The sequence below is a fragment of the Schistocerca gregaria genome, chromosome 2, assembly GCF_023897955.1.
Source record: "Schistocerca gregaria isolate iqSchGreg1 chromosome 2, iqSchGreg1.2, whole genome shotgun sequence".
In the NCBI taxonomy this organism is placed as follows: Eukaryota; Metazoa; Arthropoda; class Insecta; order Orthoptera; family Acrididae; genus Schistocerca; species Schistocerca gregaria.
This window is the reverse complement of record NC_064921.1, coordinates 634989976-635008381: the sequence shown is the minus strand read 5'-3', so window position 1 is coordinate 635008381 and position 18406 is coordinate 634989976. Positions and strand designations below refer to the sequence as shown.

At 45.9% G+C, this 18406-nt stretch overlaps 1 protein-coding gene across 3 annotated transcripts in view; it reads right to left on the bottom strand.

The window, feature by feature from the left end:
* Nucleotides 1-18406, bottom strand: part of LOC126334658 (zinc finger protein ZFP2-like) — a 75833-nt gene that overhangs the window by 19192 nt on the left and 38235 nt on the right. For all 3 annotated transcript variants that reach the window (XM_049997109.1, XM_049997112.1, XM_049997110.1), the window contains 2 exons: nucleotides 18153-18313; nucleotides 508-647 (listed from right to left, as the gene is read on the bottom strand). In XM_049997109.1, the coding sequence (XP_049853066.1) occupies nucleotides 508-647; nucleotides 18153-18313 (301 nt within the window). The remainder of the gene's footprint in view (nucleotides 1-507; nucleotides 648-18152; nucleotides 18314-18406) is intronic.

The following is an 18406-nucleotide window of genomic DNA, read 5'->3' as shown; positions in this document are numbered from 1 at the left end:
GTAGACAGTCACAATAAATAAAACACACAAACACACACACAAAATTTCTAGCTTTCGCAACCGACGGTTGCTTCTTCAGGAAAGGGGAAGGAGAGGAAAAGACGAAAGGATGTAGGTTTTAAGGGAGAGGGTAAGGAGTCGTCCCAATCCCGGGAGCGGAAAGACTTACCTTGGGAGCAAAAGGACAGGTGTACACTCGCGCGCGCGCGCGCACACACACACATATCCATCCGCACATACAGAGAGAGAGAGAGAGAGAGAGAGAGAGAGAGAGAGAGAGAGTGTGTGTGTGTGTGTGTGTGTGTGTGTGTGTGTGTGTGTGGGCGCGCGCGCGCACGCGAGAGTGTACACCTGTCCTTTTGCGAAAGCTAGAAATTATGTGTGTTTTATTTATTGTGCCTGTCTACTGTCGCTTTCCCGCTTGCTTGGAAAGTCTTGGAATCTTTGTGTTATATATATAAGTGTTTTCCTTGTATGTTATGCATGCACTACAAAATTATTACCTACCTGTGACGATGTTGTGAATTTTCGGCCACAAAAGTCACAACAGAAAGGTTTTTCTCCTGTGTGTATTCTCAAATGTTCTTGTAAATTTCCATTTTGTGAGAAACTTTTATTGCATACATGGCACTGATAAGGCTTTTGACCTAAAGTGTTTGAAAAGTACACTGTTACATTCTGCAGTTATTCATTTCTTCACAAAAATTAGTAATTGTTGAAAATTTTTTGCACTAATAATATGTATATTCTATGAAGGAATCAAGATAACTGTCTGTTATTGTTTGCTTCTCATTCTTTGAAATTACTCAAATAAAATGAAATATAATAAACAATAATAATCACATTAACATAATCATCATCATCATCATCATCCAGAAACTTAAACATGATTTTTCAGTTACTTATTTCTCGTTGGTGTTTCCATGGAAATCAATGTCTCTCTTTTGTTAACACTCTCAGCTCTGGGCAGGGGCAGGTAAAGGAACTGTGTTGCAAGTAACATTTGTGCAGTACTTTACAGATCTGTACCTAGTGGAATAGTTCATGAAGGGAGGGACTCTTCTTGGTATACAGTCTCTGCAAAGAAACTAGTGAAGAAATAGTGGCAACTGCACAACAGGTGTGAATCAGAGCTTAAGAGTATAGATAGGTAATGTACTTTGCTGTCAAAAGGGCAATGCCTGAAGCTTTCAAGAACTAGTGTAGCAGAATCTAACAAAATACAAAGAAATTCTAGTCCTATGAAAAGCTGTCTGTGGCATCAAGTTATGTCCAGCCACTCATGGATGACATCCAAAGGCAGAAATGTACTTTTGACTGTTCCTTTACGAAGGAAAATCCAGGTGTGCTGCTGCATTTTAATGCCTCCACAACTGCGAAGATGAGTAATCCCCACATTAGTACCATCAGCACTTATAAAATGTTGACATTTTTAAAACTGAACAAATCCCCATGCTCTGATGGATTACCAACCAGATCCTATCCAGAATTTACAGCTGATTTAGCTCCTGTTTTAACCTTACCCCAATAACACCTCGTGTTGCCATATGGCAATGATGCACAATTCTCTTAAATATTTTCCTATGCATTCAAATTTCAAGCTACAGTGTTGGGGAGCATTTCCCGTCAAAGCAGAGAAGAATGTTGGTTTCTGGCTATCTGTTGTGCTATTATCCAAGTAACAAGTCATTGAGAGACACTGCAAGAAACACTAGTGTGCACTTAGAGTATACCAGGCGTTTGAATTACCTGTGTTATTTTTCGTGTTCCTTTTATATTTTAGGCCTGGCTTTTCTACATCTACACCTACAATGTGTGATCAAATGTATATGTACACCTGTCTGAAAATGACTTACAAGTTTGTGGTGCCCTACATCGTTTATTCTGGAATTCAGTATAGTGTTGTCCACCCTTAGCCTTGATGGCACTTTCACTCTCGCAGGCATACATTCAATCAGGTGCTTGACAGCCCATTCTTCACAGAGTGCTGCACTGAGGAGAGGTATCGATGTCAATCAGTGAGGCCTGGCACGAAGTCAGTGTTCCAAAACATCCCAAAGGTGTCCTATAGGATTTAGGCCAGGACTCTGTGCAGGCCAGTCCATTACAGGGATGTTATTGTCACGTAACCACTCCGGCACAGGCCATGCATTATGAAAAGGTGCTAAATTGTGTTGAAAGATGCAAATGCCATCCCCGAATTGCTCTTCAACAGTGGGAAACCAGAAAGTGCTTAAAACATCGATGTAAGCCTGTGCTGTGATAGTGTCACGCAAAACGAGGGCAAGCCTCCTCCATGAAAAACACAACCACACTATAACATCACCGCCACCGAATTTTACTGATGCCACAACACACACTGGCAGATAACATTCACCGGGCATTCGCCATGCCCACACCCTGCCATTGGACCACCATTTTTATACCATGATTCATCACTTCACACATTTTTCCATTGTTCAATCGTCCAATGTTTACACTCCTTACGCCAAGCTCAGTGTCGTTTGGCATTTACTGATGTGATGTGTGGTTTATGAGCAACCACTTGACCATGAAATCCAAGTTTTCTCACCTCCCACTTAACTGTCATAGTACTTGCAGTGGAATTCCTTTGTGATGGTCTGGACAGATGTCTGCTTATTGCACATTAAAGATGTCTAATGACTACCGAGGTCACTGATATGGAGTACCTGGCAGTAGGTGGCAGCACAATGCACCTAATATGAAAAACATATGTTTTTGAGGGTGTCTGAATACTTTTGATCACTTAGTGTATATTCTGGAAACCACTGTCTGGTGCACAGCAGAAGGTACATCCCATTCTATCACTTATTAGGCTTTCTTCCTGCTCCAGTCATGTATCAAGCGTGTGAAGAGAGTGTTACTGAGTGGCTCTGTGTGTGCAGTAATTATTCTAATCTTATCCTCATGATCCCTATGTGAGCAATGTGTGTGTGTGTGTGTGTGTGTGTGTGTGTGTGTGTGTGTGTGTGTGTGTGTGTGAGAGCGAGAGAGAGAGAGAGAGAGAGAGAGAGAGAGAGAGAGGGGGGGGGGGGGGGGGGGGGAAGACTTGGCATGTATCCCTTGAGTAATCACTTAAAACCGGTTCTTGAAACTTTGTTAATAGACCTCCTCAGGATGATTTATGTCTGTCTTCCAGAGTCTGCCAGTTCAGTTCCTTCAGTACATCTGTGACACTTTCTCATGAATTACACAAACATATGACCATTTGTGCCGTTCTCTTCTGTATATGTTCAATATCCCCCTTTAGTCCTACCTGGTACAGGTCCCACACACTTGTGCAAATATTCTAGAATTGGTCACACGAGTGATTTGTAAGCACACTCCTTTCTAGGCTGAAAGCACTTTCCAAGTATTCTACCAGTAAACCGGAATCTACCACCTGCTTTATCCACGACTGAACCTATGTGATCATCTCATTTCATATCCCTACAAAGTGTTACATCAGGTATTTGTATGAGTTGGCCAATTCCAACAGTGACTCACTGGTATTACAGTCACAGGGTACTACTTTTTTTTTATTTTGTGAAGTGCAAAATTTTACATTCCTGATCATTTCGAGCAAGTTGCCATCAAGTAACTTCAAATGATTTTAGTAGATGGAGACAGAATAGAGGGAAAAAGGAAAGGGGGATACACTTACAGGATGTTGCTTGCATGAGGAATCCTCTTTTGTGCACATTCATGATAGTATCAGGTTATTAGTTACCAAGAGTGGAATGAATTTCCCTGAATCCACACAATGCTAATATGTAGCTACCATTTTCTAGAGCCCAGTCTTTCTTACACTGTTACTAAAGGTGATGTTGCTATTTATACAAATACAGACATTTCCTGGGTCACAAGTTCCTCCCACCAAGATTTTGGAAATGATCCCACATGTTAGGCCATGTCATCTTTCTTCTACACAAGCAATGTTTTGTCCTCTCTTCTGGGATCTTCTTTGGATTTTGTGTTGTTCACAGTGAACTGAACACTGTGTATCAAGCTTGGATATAATTAAGAGGGGACAGTATCACAACATTGACAAATCCAGGCTTCATGCATGTCCAGAAATGCTGTCTCAAGGTACCCGTCTCAGTGCAATGGTAATATCTGTGTATGTAGTTAGTCCTTGCATAATCTACTCTGGTGCCTTTCTTCTGCTAATTGCTCTACTCCACACTGCAAACTCACGACTATATTATTTGTTTACACACTATGGTTAGGTATTTTATTTTCTCTGTTCTTTTACTATGGTCATACTATTTCCTAGTGTAATATTTCACTATATATGTTTAGTTGTCTTGGGGATATTCTGTATTTCAGTTATTCTTTCAGATCTGTACAACTACTACTACTACTACTACTACTACTACTACTACTACTACTACTAGTTTTGTTGATCCTTCCAAAGTCTTGTTCCTAATGATTTTGGAGTGTTGAAGATGTTGGTCATAAACCATACTTCATTTTGGATGTAAATATTTTTGGGTCTGTTTTTTAAGCATTTTTCTGAGAAGATTTATCTGAATATTGGGTGAACTTGTGTCTCTGGCATATATCATTAGGACATGGAGAAAATGGAGGTAGTGTATATGTCACTGTAGACAAGAAACTCAAGTACGCGGAGACTGAAATTAAAACTCGATGTGAAAATTTTTGGGCAATACTCAGTATCAGGGATGGGCATAAAATGGTAATTGGATCCTCCTTTTGCCCAACATACTCATTTCCTGATGTAACCAAAAACCGAAGAGAAAAGCTGACTTAGCTTGTATGCGTTAAGTCCCCAATCATACTGCAATCATCGGTGGAAACTTTAATCATCCAACAATCAATAGAGAAAATTACAGTTTTGTAAGTGGTGGGTGCGAGAAGACATCCTGTGAAAGATTACTAAACACCTTCTCTGAAAACTACCTTCAACAGGTAGTTTGGAACCCTACTCATGATGGAAATATACTAGATCTAATTGCAACAAATACACCTGACCTCTTTGAGCATCTCCTCATGGTTATTGGTATTAAAATCGAGCTCAAATACGATGATTCCTGGTGCTCGCACCAATCTGCCTTGAGGGCCGGCTGCAGCAGCAGACCATTGGAGTATGTCAAATGCGAATGCTGCTCTACGCATGCGCGCATTCGGCTGTGCTGTGCGCTCTTGCCAGTTCCACCACACAATAGTGACAACAGTTGATATGGTCCCAGTACGCAGCTTTGTTGAAACATGCGCCCGAGTAGCTGTGCTTGTGCACCTGAACCAAACAGCAATCACCAAGTTCATACTCAATAATTTACTTCATTTTATTTTAATGCCATGGAATTTGATTCCACAGACACACACGGCAGGACAGATCACAAAACAAGATATACACTTTTCGAATTTATTTTGTGTGTTTCACGTTTGTGCAAGAAGCATTATTACTGACTGATATTTATCTATAAAGTGAGACACTCCCATGATAGAACTCCAGATTCCTGAGTTATTATTTATTCTTAAAATTTCCACCTTTAATTACTGATAGTTGTGTCATTTCACGGTTCTGTTCAGCAGTTCGACCTAAGTTGTTAAAATGCTGCATTTCTGATAGGCGAAATAAACTTTATAAACAATTTCAGTACATCGATGTTGTCGCCAGTGATCGGCGGAAGGTGCACGTGCCCGTCGACCTGGGACCGGACCGCAGCGACGCACGGATGCACGCCAAGATCGTAGGATCCTACGCAGTGCCGTAGGGGACCGCACCGCCACTTCCCAGCAAATTAGGGACACTGTTGCTCCTGGGGTGTCAGCGAGGACCATTCGCAACCGTCTCCATGAAGCTGGGCTACGGTCCCGCACACCGTTAGGCCGTCTTCCGCTCACGCCCCAACATCGTGCAGCACGGCTCCAGTGGTGTCGCGACAGGCGTGAATGGAGGGACGAATGGAGACGTGTCGTCTTCAGCGATGAGAGTCGCTTCTGCCTTGGTGCCAATGATGGTCGTATGCGTGTTTGGCGCCGTGCAGGTGAGCGCCACAATCAGAACTGCATACGACCGAGGCACACAGGGCCAACACCCGGCATCATGGTGTGGGGAGCGATCTCCTACACTGGCCGTACACCTCTGGTGATCGTCGAGGGGACACTGAATAGTGCACGGTACATCCAAACCGTCATCGAACCCATCGTTCTACCATTCCTAGACCGGCAAGGGAACTTGCTGTTCCAACAAGACAAAGCACGCCCGCATGTATCCCGTGCCACCCAACGTGCTCTAGAAGGTGTAAGTCAACTACCCTGGCCAGCAAGATCTCCGGATCTGTCCCCCATTGAGCATGTTTGGGACTGGATGAAGCGTCGTCTCACGCGGTCTGCACGTCCAGCACGAACGCTGGTCCAACTGAGGCGCCAGGTGGAAATGGCATGGCAAGCCGTTCCACAGGACTACATCCATCATCTCTACGATCGTCTCCACGGGAGAATAGCAGCCTGCATTGCTGCGAAAGGTGGATATACACTGTACTAGTGCCGACATTGTGCATGCTCTGTTGCCTGTGTCTATGTGCCTGTGGTTCTGTCAGTGTGATCATGTGATGTATCTGACCCCAGGAATGTGTCAATAAAGTTTCCCCTTCCTGGGACAATGAATTCACGGTGTTCTTATTTCAATTTCCAGGAGTGTATTTTATAGATGCTCATTTCCAAACTGCGGTGGTTAAGCATTAAAGAATATTACAAAGTTGTATCATTTATTAAATTGTTACCCTAAAAGAAATGCAACAAATACTCGTGATATATGCCGAAATAAGTTTTCTGACATTCTTATTTTACTTAAGAAGGCAGTTCACGTTTCTGCATGAGAATGATAAATAAGAATAACTGAACTGTGAACTCACCACATAGTACGTTAATCCAATAGAGGAGACATGCCAAGACACATTTAGTCAGAGCAGACACTGGTAATTTCACGATCAACAGAAATCTTATCGTCAGAGCTGCTGCTGGTACTCTTATAATCATCTGCTTCACCAAGATTAATGATGATGTTTTCCTCATGGGTCTCTATAATTCCTTCCCTCTCCCAAGAGTCTTCAATGACTTTTCGTGTGTAGAACCACAGATCACCACATATCTGGTGTAACTTCATTTAAAGCTTAGTGAAGCAATTTTAACACCTTGCTTTGTGAAAAAGGTAGATGCGTGTTATTTCCTTTCACTTGAGCCCAAATAAGCTCAACCACATTGTATGTGCAATGGTATGGTGACAAACGAATAACTTTGTGATCAGCAGCTCTAGCGATGTCAACCATGTATACAAAAGTTTGTGACTTGTTAAGCTTAACAAGTTGAAGCAGCTCTGCCTTTTCATTTCAGCACTGCAAGGACCATTATGTTGCTGCAAATAACTTAACAAATCGTCTTTTCCATTTGACATAGTCGGTGCTTTGTTCACCTTAGCAGAATGATAAGGGGCACTATCTATCATTGTAATAGACTCGGGAGGAATATTCAGAATAAGTTTATCCTGAAACCAAAAGCTGTAACTAGCAGCATTCATTTCTTCATGGAAATCTCCGTACTTCTTCGAACTGAAAGCCCACAAAGCACCGTTTATGAATCCTGCACTTGTTATAGTGTGGCAAACAGTTAATCTGCAACCTTTCTCGGTTGGTTGTCTTAGAACTGAAGAACTTGTGACGTCAGTCCAAATGTGTGGAACACTGTAGTTTGGATTAATCGTAGCCTCATCTGTAAATATGACTTTGCAAAGTCAATAGTCCACATTTCTCTGAGAAAATTGCAGTGCAGAATTACTGTATCAGTCCTCTCCATTACAAATTTATGATTGTTGTATGTTTTGTACCTGAAGCCGGAAGAGTACAGAATTGAAGAAAGCGACATCTTATCACCGGAAAACAGCCCTGCTTCAAGAAGAGAAGCAGTAAATTTTTTCCTATCAGGAAATTCACCTTTACAGTGATAATTGTAAATAGCACACTAATTAAAATTGTCAATAGCTGTCACTTGGTTTGTACCCTTTCTGTGTTTACCCAACGTGCTAAGCTTAAAGTCTTTCTCACCACTATCAAGGCCTATTTGTTTTTCCTTAGTCACGTGTTTCACTGCAGCAGTTCCAATGCCAAGTGCATCAGCTGTTCATTGCACTACATTTGACACAGATAGAATAGGTCCTTCATTATGCCTGTCGTTTTCAAAGTAATTCCGTACACAAACGACAAATTCTCTCGCTTGAGAATGTAGGACCTGCTCCGCTAGCCATCGTGACCGTTAGCTATACTGTCCAGCAGAAAACTATTTGGCAACATGGTTGCTTCCCATTTTTGTGACTAGGGCAGTTTCCAGGCCCAGTAGACAGAGTCATGGATCATCGTGTTTCGGCCTTAGTGTAGTGACTATGATGCCGTTGTAGCAACACTGATAACCAAACTACAGAGGAAAACTAAAACAAGTAAGTTTAAAAGAATAGTTTGCCATGCACTGGACAGCTGTGTGCCCAGCAGAAAAGTTCATAATGGGACTGGCCCTCCATACTGTACAGTCACTCTAAAGAAACAGAGACACTTGCATAACACATGTAAAACAAAGCATAGTACTTTAGATAGAGAGGTGCTGTATGAAACATGTCTGGGTTTCAAGAGAGCAATGCAGAAGCCTTTAATGACTACTGTAGTAGAATATTCTCGAACAATCTTTCACAAAACCAAAAGAAATCTTGGTTGTATGTAAAGACAGTCACCTGCAAATGAGACTGGAACTGAAATTGGGGTAGCAAAGCAAAAGCCAAAATGCTTAACTCCAGTTTCAAATGTTCCTTTAGAAAGGAAAATCCAGGAGAAATGCCCCCATTTAATCTTCATACATATGAAAAAATGAGTGAAATAAGGGTTAGTGTCAGTGGTGTTGAGGAACAGCAGAAATTGTTAAAACTGAATAAAGCTCCAGGGTCCGATGGAATCCCTGTCACATTCTATACCCAATTTGCAACTGAGGTAGCCCTTCTTTAACTATAATCGATTGCAGATATCTTTAACAAACCATGCCCAGTAGTTGGAAGAAAGCACAGGTTACATACACCTGTTTACAAGAAGGTTAGTAAAAGTGATCCACGAAATTCTACCCAATATCCTTGGCATTGATTTGTTGTAGATTCTGAGAATATATTCTGTGTTTAAAACTAATGAGATGTTTCTAACAGGATGACCACCTCCATGCCAACCAGCATGGATTCCAAGGACGTCAATCATGCGAAACACAACTCTCACTTTTCTCACATGTCAATGAAAGTTCTGGATCAAAGCAGTCGGGTAGATGCAGTATTTCTTGGTTTCCAAGACACATTTTATTCAGTACCACACCTATGTTTATTATCAAAAGTACAATCACATGGAGTATCAAATGAAATTTGTTGCTGGACTGAGGATTTCTTTGATAGGGAGGATGCAGCAGGTTATCTCGGATGGAGAGTCAATGACAAATGCAGATGTAACTTTGGTGTCCCAGGGAAGTGTTTTGGGACACCTGTAGTTCATACTGTATATTAATCATCATGTGGTTTGATTGAGAAACTTATAAGCTGAGAAATAATAAGGAAAAAGAAGAAAACACAGACACACATAGGGAACATAAGAAAATAAAGACTTCAATTTTATGGGCACACCCTCAGGTGACAAAACAAATAGCAGAATACCACAAAAACAGAAGTAAGGCAAAAACTGAGCCAATTAAATGGATTGCTACGATTAAGGAAGATCTTAAAGTAGACAGTATAACTTGGCAGATGTTACAGATAGTAAAACATTCAGACAAAATATATTTGACTGGAAAGTTGGTCAGAGACAAATTAGAAAATGGACTGGAACACTGTGGTCTGATGAAAGAGACTTCATTCTGAAAGGGTGGTACAAACTTGGGACACGAAGTAAGGCCAAGCATCAAAAGTGACATTGACTGACTGACTGAACCTCGCATGGTCCTACTGGGCCCATATGTGAATAATAAAAATAATAATGACCATGCGGACAATATTAATACTAACATAACATTAATAATACCATAACATAGATAACTGCATCATCTCCAAACATTTTGCAGATGACACAGTTATCTATACTGAATAATTGTCAGAAAGAAGCTGCATAAATATTGAATCAGATCACAATAAGATTTCAGAGTGGTGCAAAGACTGGCAACATGTCTTTAATGTTCAGAAATGTAAATCACAGAACAAGAAACCGTGGTACCCTATGACTATTACAATGAGTCACAGCTAGAATTTGCCAACTCATATAAATATCTGGTTCCAACATTTTGTAGGGATTCAAAATGCACTGATCGTATAGGTTCAGTTGTGGATAAAGCAGGTAGCAGACTTCAGTTTATTGGTAGAATACTGGAGAAGTGTAGTCAGTCTACAAAGGAGATTACTTGTAAATCACCCATGTGATCCATTCTAGAATATTGCCCAGTTGTGTGGACATGTACCAAATAGGATTAACCTAGAATATTGAACATATACAGAAAAGGGCAGTACTTCGATTGTAGGTTTGTTTGATCCATAGGAGAATGTCGCAGAAGTGCTGAAGAAACTGAAATGGCTGACTCTAAATAGACAAAAACTACCTTACAAAAGCCTACTTGCAAAGTCTGAAGAACGGGATTTAAATGATTACTTTATGAATATACTGCAAGCCCCCTCGTACAACTCAGATAAAGATTGTGAGGATCAGATTAGATTAATTAAACTACACATAGTCATTTACATAGTCAATATTCTGCACTTCATGCGTGAATTGAATGGGAAGAAATCCTCATAACAAGTACAATAGGAAGAATTGTCTGCCATACAATTCAGTGGTTTGCAGAATATACATTTAGATGTAGACATGTGCAAAAGCAAGACAATTTCAACTTGATTTTTTGGTCCTAGTTTAACTTGGTGATTTATTCTTGTTTCTTGGGACTTTTCCCCTATCAGGATGGTTCTTCTTTGAGTCACAGTTAAAAAGCACAGGTGATAGCCTATCTACCTGCCAGACTCCTGTCCCTGCTTTGAATTGTTCTGATCTAGTGTTTTTGAGCAACTGAGTAACTTTATCAATTTTGCTATCAACACTGAATTCCTGAAGAGTGGAGAGCAAGGATAATCTATCGACAGAATCATAAGCTTTTATAAAGTCACTAAAAATGATGACATATTTCTTTTTGGCACTGTCTAGCGTTGGATTACTGACTTGAGGTTTCTAAATTTGTTCTATACGTGATTTGCTTTTCTGTGCCTCCTGTTCAATAAATACTCCCCTATATGCTTCCAATCTGCTTAATACTGCATTAGAAACAATTTTGTAACTGAAAAGAGAGAGAGAGAGATACACTACTACTACTACTACTACTACTACTACTACTACTACTACTACTACCACCACCACCACCACCACCACCACCACCATGTATCTTAAAGAATTAATAGTACAGCGACAGTAAGATAGTGTTTCTGCACTATAACGAGAAACAATTATACATGTTATTAATCTGAATGCTTACTTTTCATTCCAAGGGAAGTATTATTTGAATTGTTGTTGTTGTTGGGATGTTTAAGGGGGACTAAACAGCTAAGGTCATCAGTCCCCCATTCCAAAAAACCGGCGAAACAAAATTTACGGAACAGGTAAAACCCCAAGGGGGGAGGAGACGCCCCTCCCCCCAGTCACTGAAAGAACACCAATGTGTCAGCGAACACTAGAGACAAGAAGAGTACAGACGAACACTGGACAGAAAGAAACGGAAGAAAATAAGAGGGTCGGAGACTGGTTGACTGACCATGGGAACAAAAATTGGGAAAGAGTCAACCATCCGAATACACACATTAAAATCTGCAACCAATGAGACACTCGAGGACAAGATACACAGAAAGGGAAAGGGACAGGTCCCCCCTAAATGGAACCATAAAAAGGACTACCACGGATAAAATTTAAAATGTCGTCAGCCGTGGAGGCATCGTCGCATAAAACCAAAGGCAACGTGCCCGGGAGATTAAAAGTCTGCCGGAGGATGCGCAGGCGGGGACACTCCAACAAAATGTGGGCGACCGTCAACCGGGACCCACACTGACACAGGGGGGGATCCTCCTGACGCAAAAGATGTCCGTGCGTCAGGTAGGTATGGCCGATGCGGAGCCGACACAGGATGACAGAGTCCCTGCGAGAAGCCCGCAGGGAGGACTGCCACACATCGGTCGTCTCCTTGCTTGACAGCCCGCAGTTTATTCGGAGAAGTCAGGCTACGCCACTCGTCACGCCACATCTGAAGCACCTTACGGCGCAACGCCAGCTGCAAATCACGAGCCGGGAGGCCGATCGCCAAAGTGGGGGCGTCGACCGCCCCTTTGGCCAGCCTGTCGACACGTTCATTCCCCGGGATGCCAACGTGACCTGGCGTCCAAACAAAGACCACCGAACGACCAGAGCGGGTAATGGCAAAAACAGACTCCTGAATAAAGGATACCAGAGGAGAAGAGGTATAGCAGCGGTCGATAGCCTGGAGGCTGCTCAGGGAGTCACTGCAGATGACGATGGACGTACCTGAGCAGGAACGCATATGCTCAAGAGCGCGCAATATGGCCACCAGCTCTGCAGTAAAAATACTGCAGCCAGCCGGCAAGGAGCACTGTTCAACATGGGCAGCGTGAGCAAAAGCGTAGGCAGGACGACCATCCACCAGGGAACCATCAGTGTAGACAGGCTCACAGCCTGAAAATGAGGCGACGAGCGCAAGAAAACGGTGACGGAGGGCCACATGCGGAACCGAGTCCTTGGGTTCCCGTGCCAAGTCCAGGCGGACGGACGGACGGGTCATACACCAGGGAGGCGTGGGTGCACAGGCCCGGAAGGGCGGCAGAAGAGGGAACGACCCCAGATCCGACAGCAGGGACTGGACACGGACAGCAATGGAAAGCCCAGACCTAGGTCGCCGGTCGGGCAGAGGGAGGACCCTGGCAGGGAAAAGCAGGCGATGATTGGGATGGCCCGGTGAGCAATGCACGTGGACAGCATAGTCGGCGAGCAGTCGGTGGCGGCAAATCCGCAGCGGGGGAACCCCGGCCTCCAGCAGCAGACTATCCACGGGGCTCGTACGGAAAGCACCAGTGGCAAGCCGAACCCCACAGTGGTGTATGGGGTCCAACAACGTCAACACTGAGGGCGATGCAGACCCATAGGCCAGGCTCCCATAATCAAGCCTGGACTGCACAAGGGCTCTGTACAATCGCAACAGCGTGCTGCGATCTGCACCCCAAGACGCATGGCTCAGGCAGCGGAGGGCGTTGAGGTGCTGCCAGCACTTTTGCTTCAGCTGAGTAATATGAGGAACCCATGTGAGCCGGGCATCAAAGACGAGTCCTAAGAAGCGGCTAGTGTCCACCACTTCAAGTAGGTGACCGTCGAGGTAAAGTTCCGGATGAGGGTGGACCGTCCGACGCCTGCAGAAGTGCATAACTCGAGTCTTGGCCGCAGAGAACTGAAATCCATGAGTCAGAGCCCATGATGCCGCCTTGCGAACGGCTGCTTGCAGGCTGCGTTCGGCGACTCCCGTATTCGTTGAGCTAAATGAGATGCAGAAGTCGTCGGCATACAAAGAAGGAGACACCGACGACCCCACAGCTGCAGCCAGACCATTAATGGCCACTAAAAATAAGGAAACGCTCAACACCGAGCCCTGCGGGACCCCATTTTCCTGTATATAAGATGAACTAGAGGCGGCACCGACTTGCACCCGGAAAGAGCGGCGCAATAAAAAGTGTTGAAGAAAAGCTGGGAGCTGACCACGAAGACCCCACTCGCGCAACGTAGCAAGGATGTGATGCCTCCATGTTGTGTCATATGCCTTCCGCAGATCAAAAAATACAGCAACGAGATGCTGACGGCGGGAAAAGGCCGTACGGATAGCAGATTCCAGCCGCACCAAATTGTCCGCAGCAGACCGGCCCTGACAGAAGCCACCCTGGGATGGAGCGAGGAGACCGCGCGACTCAAGGACCCAACACAAACGCCGCCCCACCATACGTTCGAACAATTTGCACAAAACTTTGGTTAGTGTAATGGGACGATAGCTGTCCACCGCCAGAGGGTCCGCACCGGGCTTCAAGATGGGAACGATAACACCCTCTCGCCATTGCGACGGGAACACGCCCTCGCTCCAAATGCGGTTAAAGATGGTGAGGATGTGTCTCTGGCACTCCCTGGAGAGATGCTTCAGCATCTGCGCGTGGATGCAGTCCGGTCCTGGCGCTGTATCAGGGCAATTGGCGAGGGCAGCGAGGAATTCCCTCTCGCTGAAAGGAGCATTGTATTTTTCAGAACGACGTGTGTGGAACGATAACGGCGTCCGCTCGGCGCGCTCCTTTAGAGAGCGAAAGGCAGGAGGGTAAGTTGCAGTCGCAGAGCTCGTAGCAAAGTGCGTGGCAAGGTGGTCAGCAATGGTGGCGGCGTCCGTGCAGACAGCGCCGTCCAGGGAGATTCCAGGGACACCCATAGGGGTCTGGTATCCATAAATCCGCCAGATGCGGGACCACACGAGCGACGGGGAGACACGGGAGCCCAAGGATGAAATGTACCTCTCCCAGCATTCCTGCTTACGCCGTGCAATAAGACGACGGGCCAAGGCACGGAGCTTCTTAAAGGCGATGAGGGTCTCCAGAGACGGGTGCCGCTTATGACGCTGGAGAGCCCGCCTACGGTCGCGAATAGCCTCAGCAATCTCCCGCGACCACTAGGGGACAGACTTCCTCCGAGGGAGTCCAGAAGAGCGAGGGATGGCAGTCTCGGCCGCAGAAATAATTGACGAGGTCAAGACACGGACCACCTCGTCAATGTCACCCTGTGGGAGAGAAGCAATGGTGGCAGCGGAAGTAAAAGCCGGCCAGTCAGCCCTGTTGAGAGCCCAGCGGGGCAGGCGCCCAGAAGAATGACACTCGGGCAGTGACAAATAGATGGGAAAATGGTCACTACCACACAGATCAGGATGCACTCTCCAGTGAAGGGATGGGACAAGTCCGGGGCTGCAAAGAGAGAGATCGATGGCTGAGAACGAGCCATGGGCCACACTGAAATGCGTGGGAGCACCGGTGTTCAAGAGGCTAAGGTCGAGCTGAGCCAACACATGCTCCACAGCGCGACCGCGGTCATCGGAGACAGTCCCACCCCATAGAGGGTTGTGGGCATTGAAATCGCCCAGAAGCAGCAATGGCGGCGGGAGTTGAGCCAGCAGCGCAGCCAAGACATGTCGGGGGAGTTGCCCATACGGAGGAACGTAAACAGAGCAAATAGTAATAGCCGGCGAGAGCTCAATCCTGACAGCGACTGCCTCTAAAGGCGACAGAAGGGGTACTGGTGAGCTACAGACAGAGTGGTGAACAAAGAGGCAAACTCCACCTGAAGCTCGTTGACAGTCAGCGCGGTTCTTATAGTATCCCCGATAACCGCGAAGGGCAGGGGTCCGCATTGCTGGAAACCAAGTTTCCTGAAGAGCAATGCACAGAACAGGGGAAACACTCAAAAGCATCCGGAGCTCAGGCAGGTGGCGGAAAAAACCGCCGCAATTCCACTGGAGAATCGAAGCAGGAAGGGACTGGGAGGGCGTTAAGTCCACTAAGAGGCAGACGGCGCCGCAGAGTCAGCTGACTCTCGCTCGGTGGCGGCCGTTGTGTCCATAGGAGAGGTCTCCGAGGGTTCCGTGAGGGCGAGATCCGCGGCAGAGGCGAGGATCTCCACCGCATCCCCAGAGCCAGAGCTATTGACAGCAGGCGGTACTGAAACTGCCGGAGCGTCCTTCTTCTTGGACACGTTCCGGTCCTTCTTCTCGCATCTGTCCTTTGGCTTAGAGGGCTGGGAGAGTTTCTCTGAAGGAGCGTTGGAGGCTGACGACGACGCAGAAGCCCTACGACCAGCAGGTGGATGAACCTTCAGCCACTGGCTGACATCCGGCGGGGTAGCAGAAGAAACGGAAGAAGGGAGGGACCCCTTCCGCGAGAGAGGAGCCGGCGGAGACGACGCCGGCGGAGACGACGCCGGCGGAGACGACGCCGGCAGAGAAGGGGGAGGGGGAGGGATCGAGCCCCCTGGTTTTGGAGCAGATGTCACTCCTGAAGCATGTGCGGGGGGAGTGACAGAAGGGGGTTTGCCCCCAACTGCTAAGGGGGCAACAGAGGAAGGCTTGCCCCCAGACACAAGGGGGGCAGACAGAGGTGGACGGCCCCGAGGGCCAACTGAAGGCGGCACAGAGGAGGCGACAACTGCCGCCCGCGAGGGCGACGATAATGTAGCTGCAGCATAAGAAGTTTGAAGAGGGACAGGATGCAACCTTTCAAATTTCAGTTTTGCCTCGCGATAAGTAAGCCGGTCCAGGGTCTTAAATTCCATAATCTTCCGCTCCTTATGAAGAACGGGGCAGTCCGGCGAGCATGGAGAGTGGTGTTCCCCACAGTTGACACAGACAGGCGGAGGTGCACATGGAGAATCGGGATGAGAGGGGCGTCCGCAATCTCGACATGTGGCACTGGATGGGCAACGGGAGGACATATGCCCAAACTTCCAGCACTGAAAGCACCACATCGGGGGAGGGACGTATGGCTTGACCTTCTCAGGCAATACAGCACCCTCGAAGGCCAAGATAAAGGCACCGGTGGCCACCCTGTTGGTCTTGGGTCCTCTGTGCACACGACGGACAAAATGCACACCATGTCGTTCCAAGTCAGCTCTCAGCTCGTCATCGGACAGTAACAAGAGGTCGCGATGGTAAATAATCCCCTGGACCATATTTAAGCTACTGTGGGGAGTGACGGTAACAGGGACGTCTCCCAGCTTATCACACAAGAGCAACGCCCGTGACTGGGCTGGGGAGGACGTCTTGAGGAGGATGGACCCATTCCTCATTTTAGACAAACCCGCCACTTCCCCAAACTTATCCTCCAGGTGTTCCACAAAAAACATAGGCTTTGTCGAAAGAAAGGAGTCACCATCAGTCCTGCTGCAGACAAGGTATTGTGGTACATAAGGCTCCTGCTTGGCACTAGATCTGCGTCCCTCCCATGGTGCAGCCAACGAGGGGAACGACTGAGGATCATATTGTGCAGCATCGAATTCAATTTTGCCTCGCTTAGAGACGCTAGTGGCAGTGCGACCACCAGCTTGGTGAGATTTATTGCGCTTCATTGCGCCACATCCGCCCAGATGCCACCTACTCCGAACGAGGGCTCTCCCCAAGGGCGCCACCCAGCCAAAGCAACGGGTACCTGGCCGATATCCCATTGCCCGGAGTCCCCGTGCCCCAGACAAGATGGGCACATACTCCTTGGCATGCATGGGGAGGAAACAGCTCTGGCATCTGTAGTGCGATCCCTGCGTGGTCAGGGGGCTACCACCAAGAGGGTACATGACGACCCCACCACAACGGACTGGCTACCGTGCTGGATATTAGGTGTTGAAAGGGTCCACAGTTGCCGTGGGCGCTAAGAAGGGGATTGCGCACAAGACGAGGAGGCAACCCAGAAGACATGGGGTGTAAATCCCTCCACATGACAATAGATAGCATGCAATATGGAGGTGCACGATGGACCAATAGAAAAACACCACGTAAGGCGTCCTTCCCCAAATGGCGCGCACTAACAACGGAAATTTTGAAAATGGCATGTCAAACCCAAGTGGGGACCATCACATAAGGCCGAAACTTTGAAGACTCCTTTTAGTCGCCTCTTACGACAGGCAGGAATACCGCGGGCCTATTCGTACCCCCGAACCCGCAGGGGGGTATTATTTGAATATTTGCAGCAAAACACATGGTAGTAATATGCCACATCAGAATAAAGAGAATGTTGTAGCTCTAATGGCAAGAGATTTACTAGAATTATTTTCTATGAACGTCTCAATATCTGATGCTAACCTCTCGATATGTACTGCCACAGCAGCTACTGGCAGGTTCACATTAACATAAACAGTCAAGAAAAGAGACTAGTCAAACAACATTAAACATATGTATGCCATACAGTAATTGCTGAGTCTTTGACAGAAACAATATGAAAAGTTATATTAACATCAACATCTTAAAACAATATTCTTATTGCAGAAGGTAATGATAAATAACAGCAAACTTACCTGTGTGCCATCTATAATGTAATGTGAGACTAGTTTTATGTGCGAACTGATGACCACACAGCTCACAGAAGTACTTTTTCTCTCCTGTATGTGTCGGCATATGATTTAACAAGTTTGCTTTCGCCTTGAATGTTGCACCACAAGTTTTACATGCAAATGGTCTAAAAAAAAAAAAAGAATTTTTTATCTAAGTAAGTATGTGTGTTGAATAGGAGGCACTTAATTGTGACATTAATGCTGAACCAATGCTATTA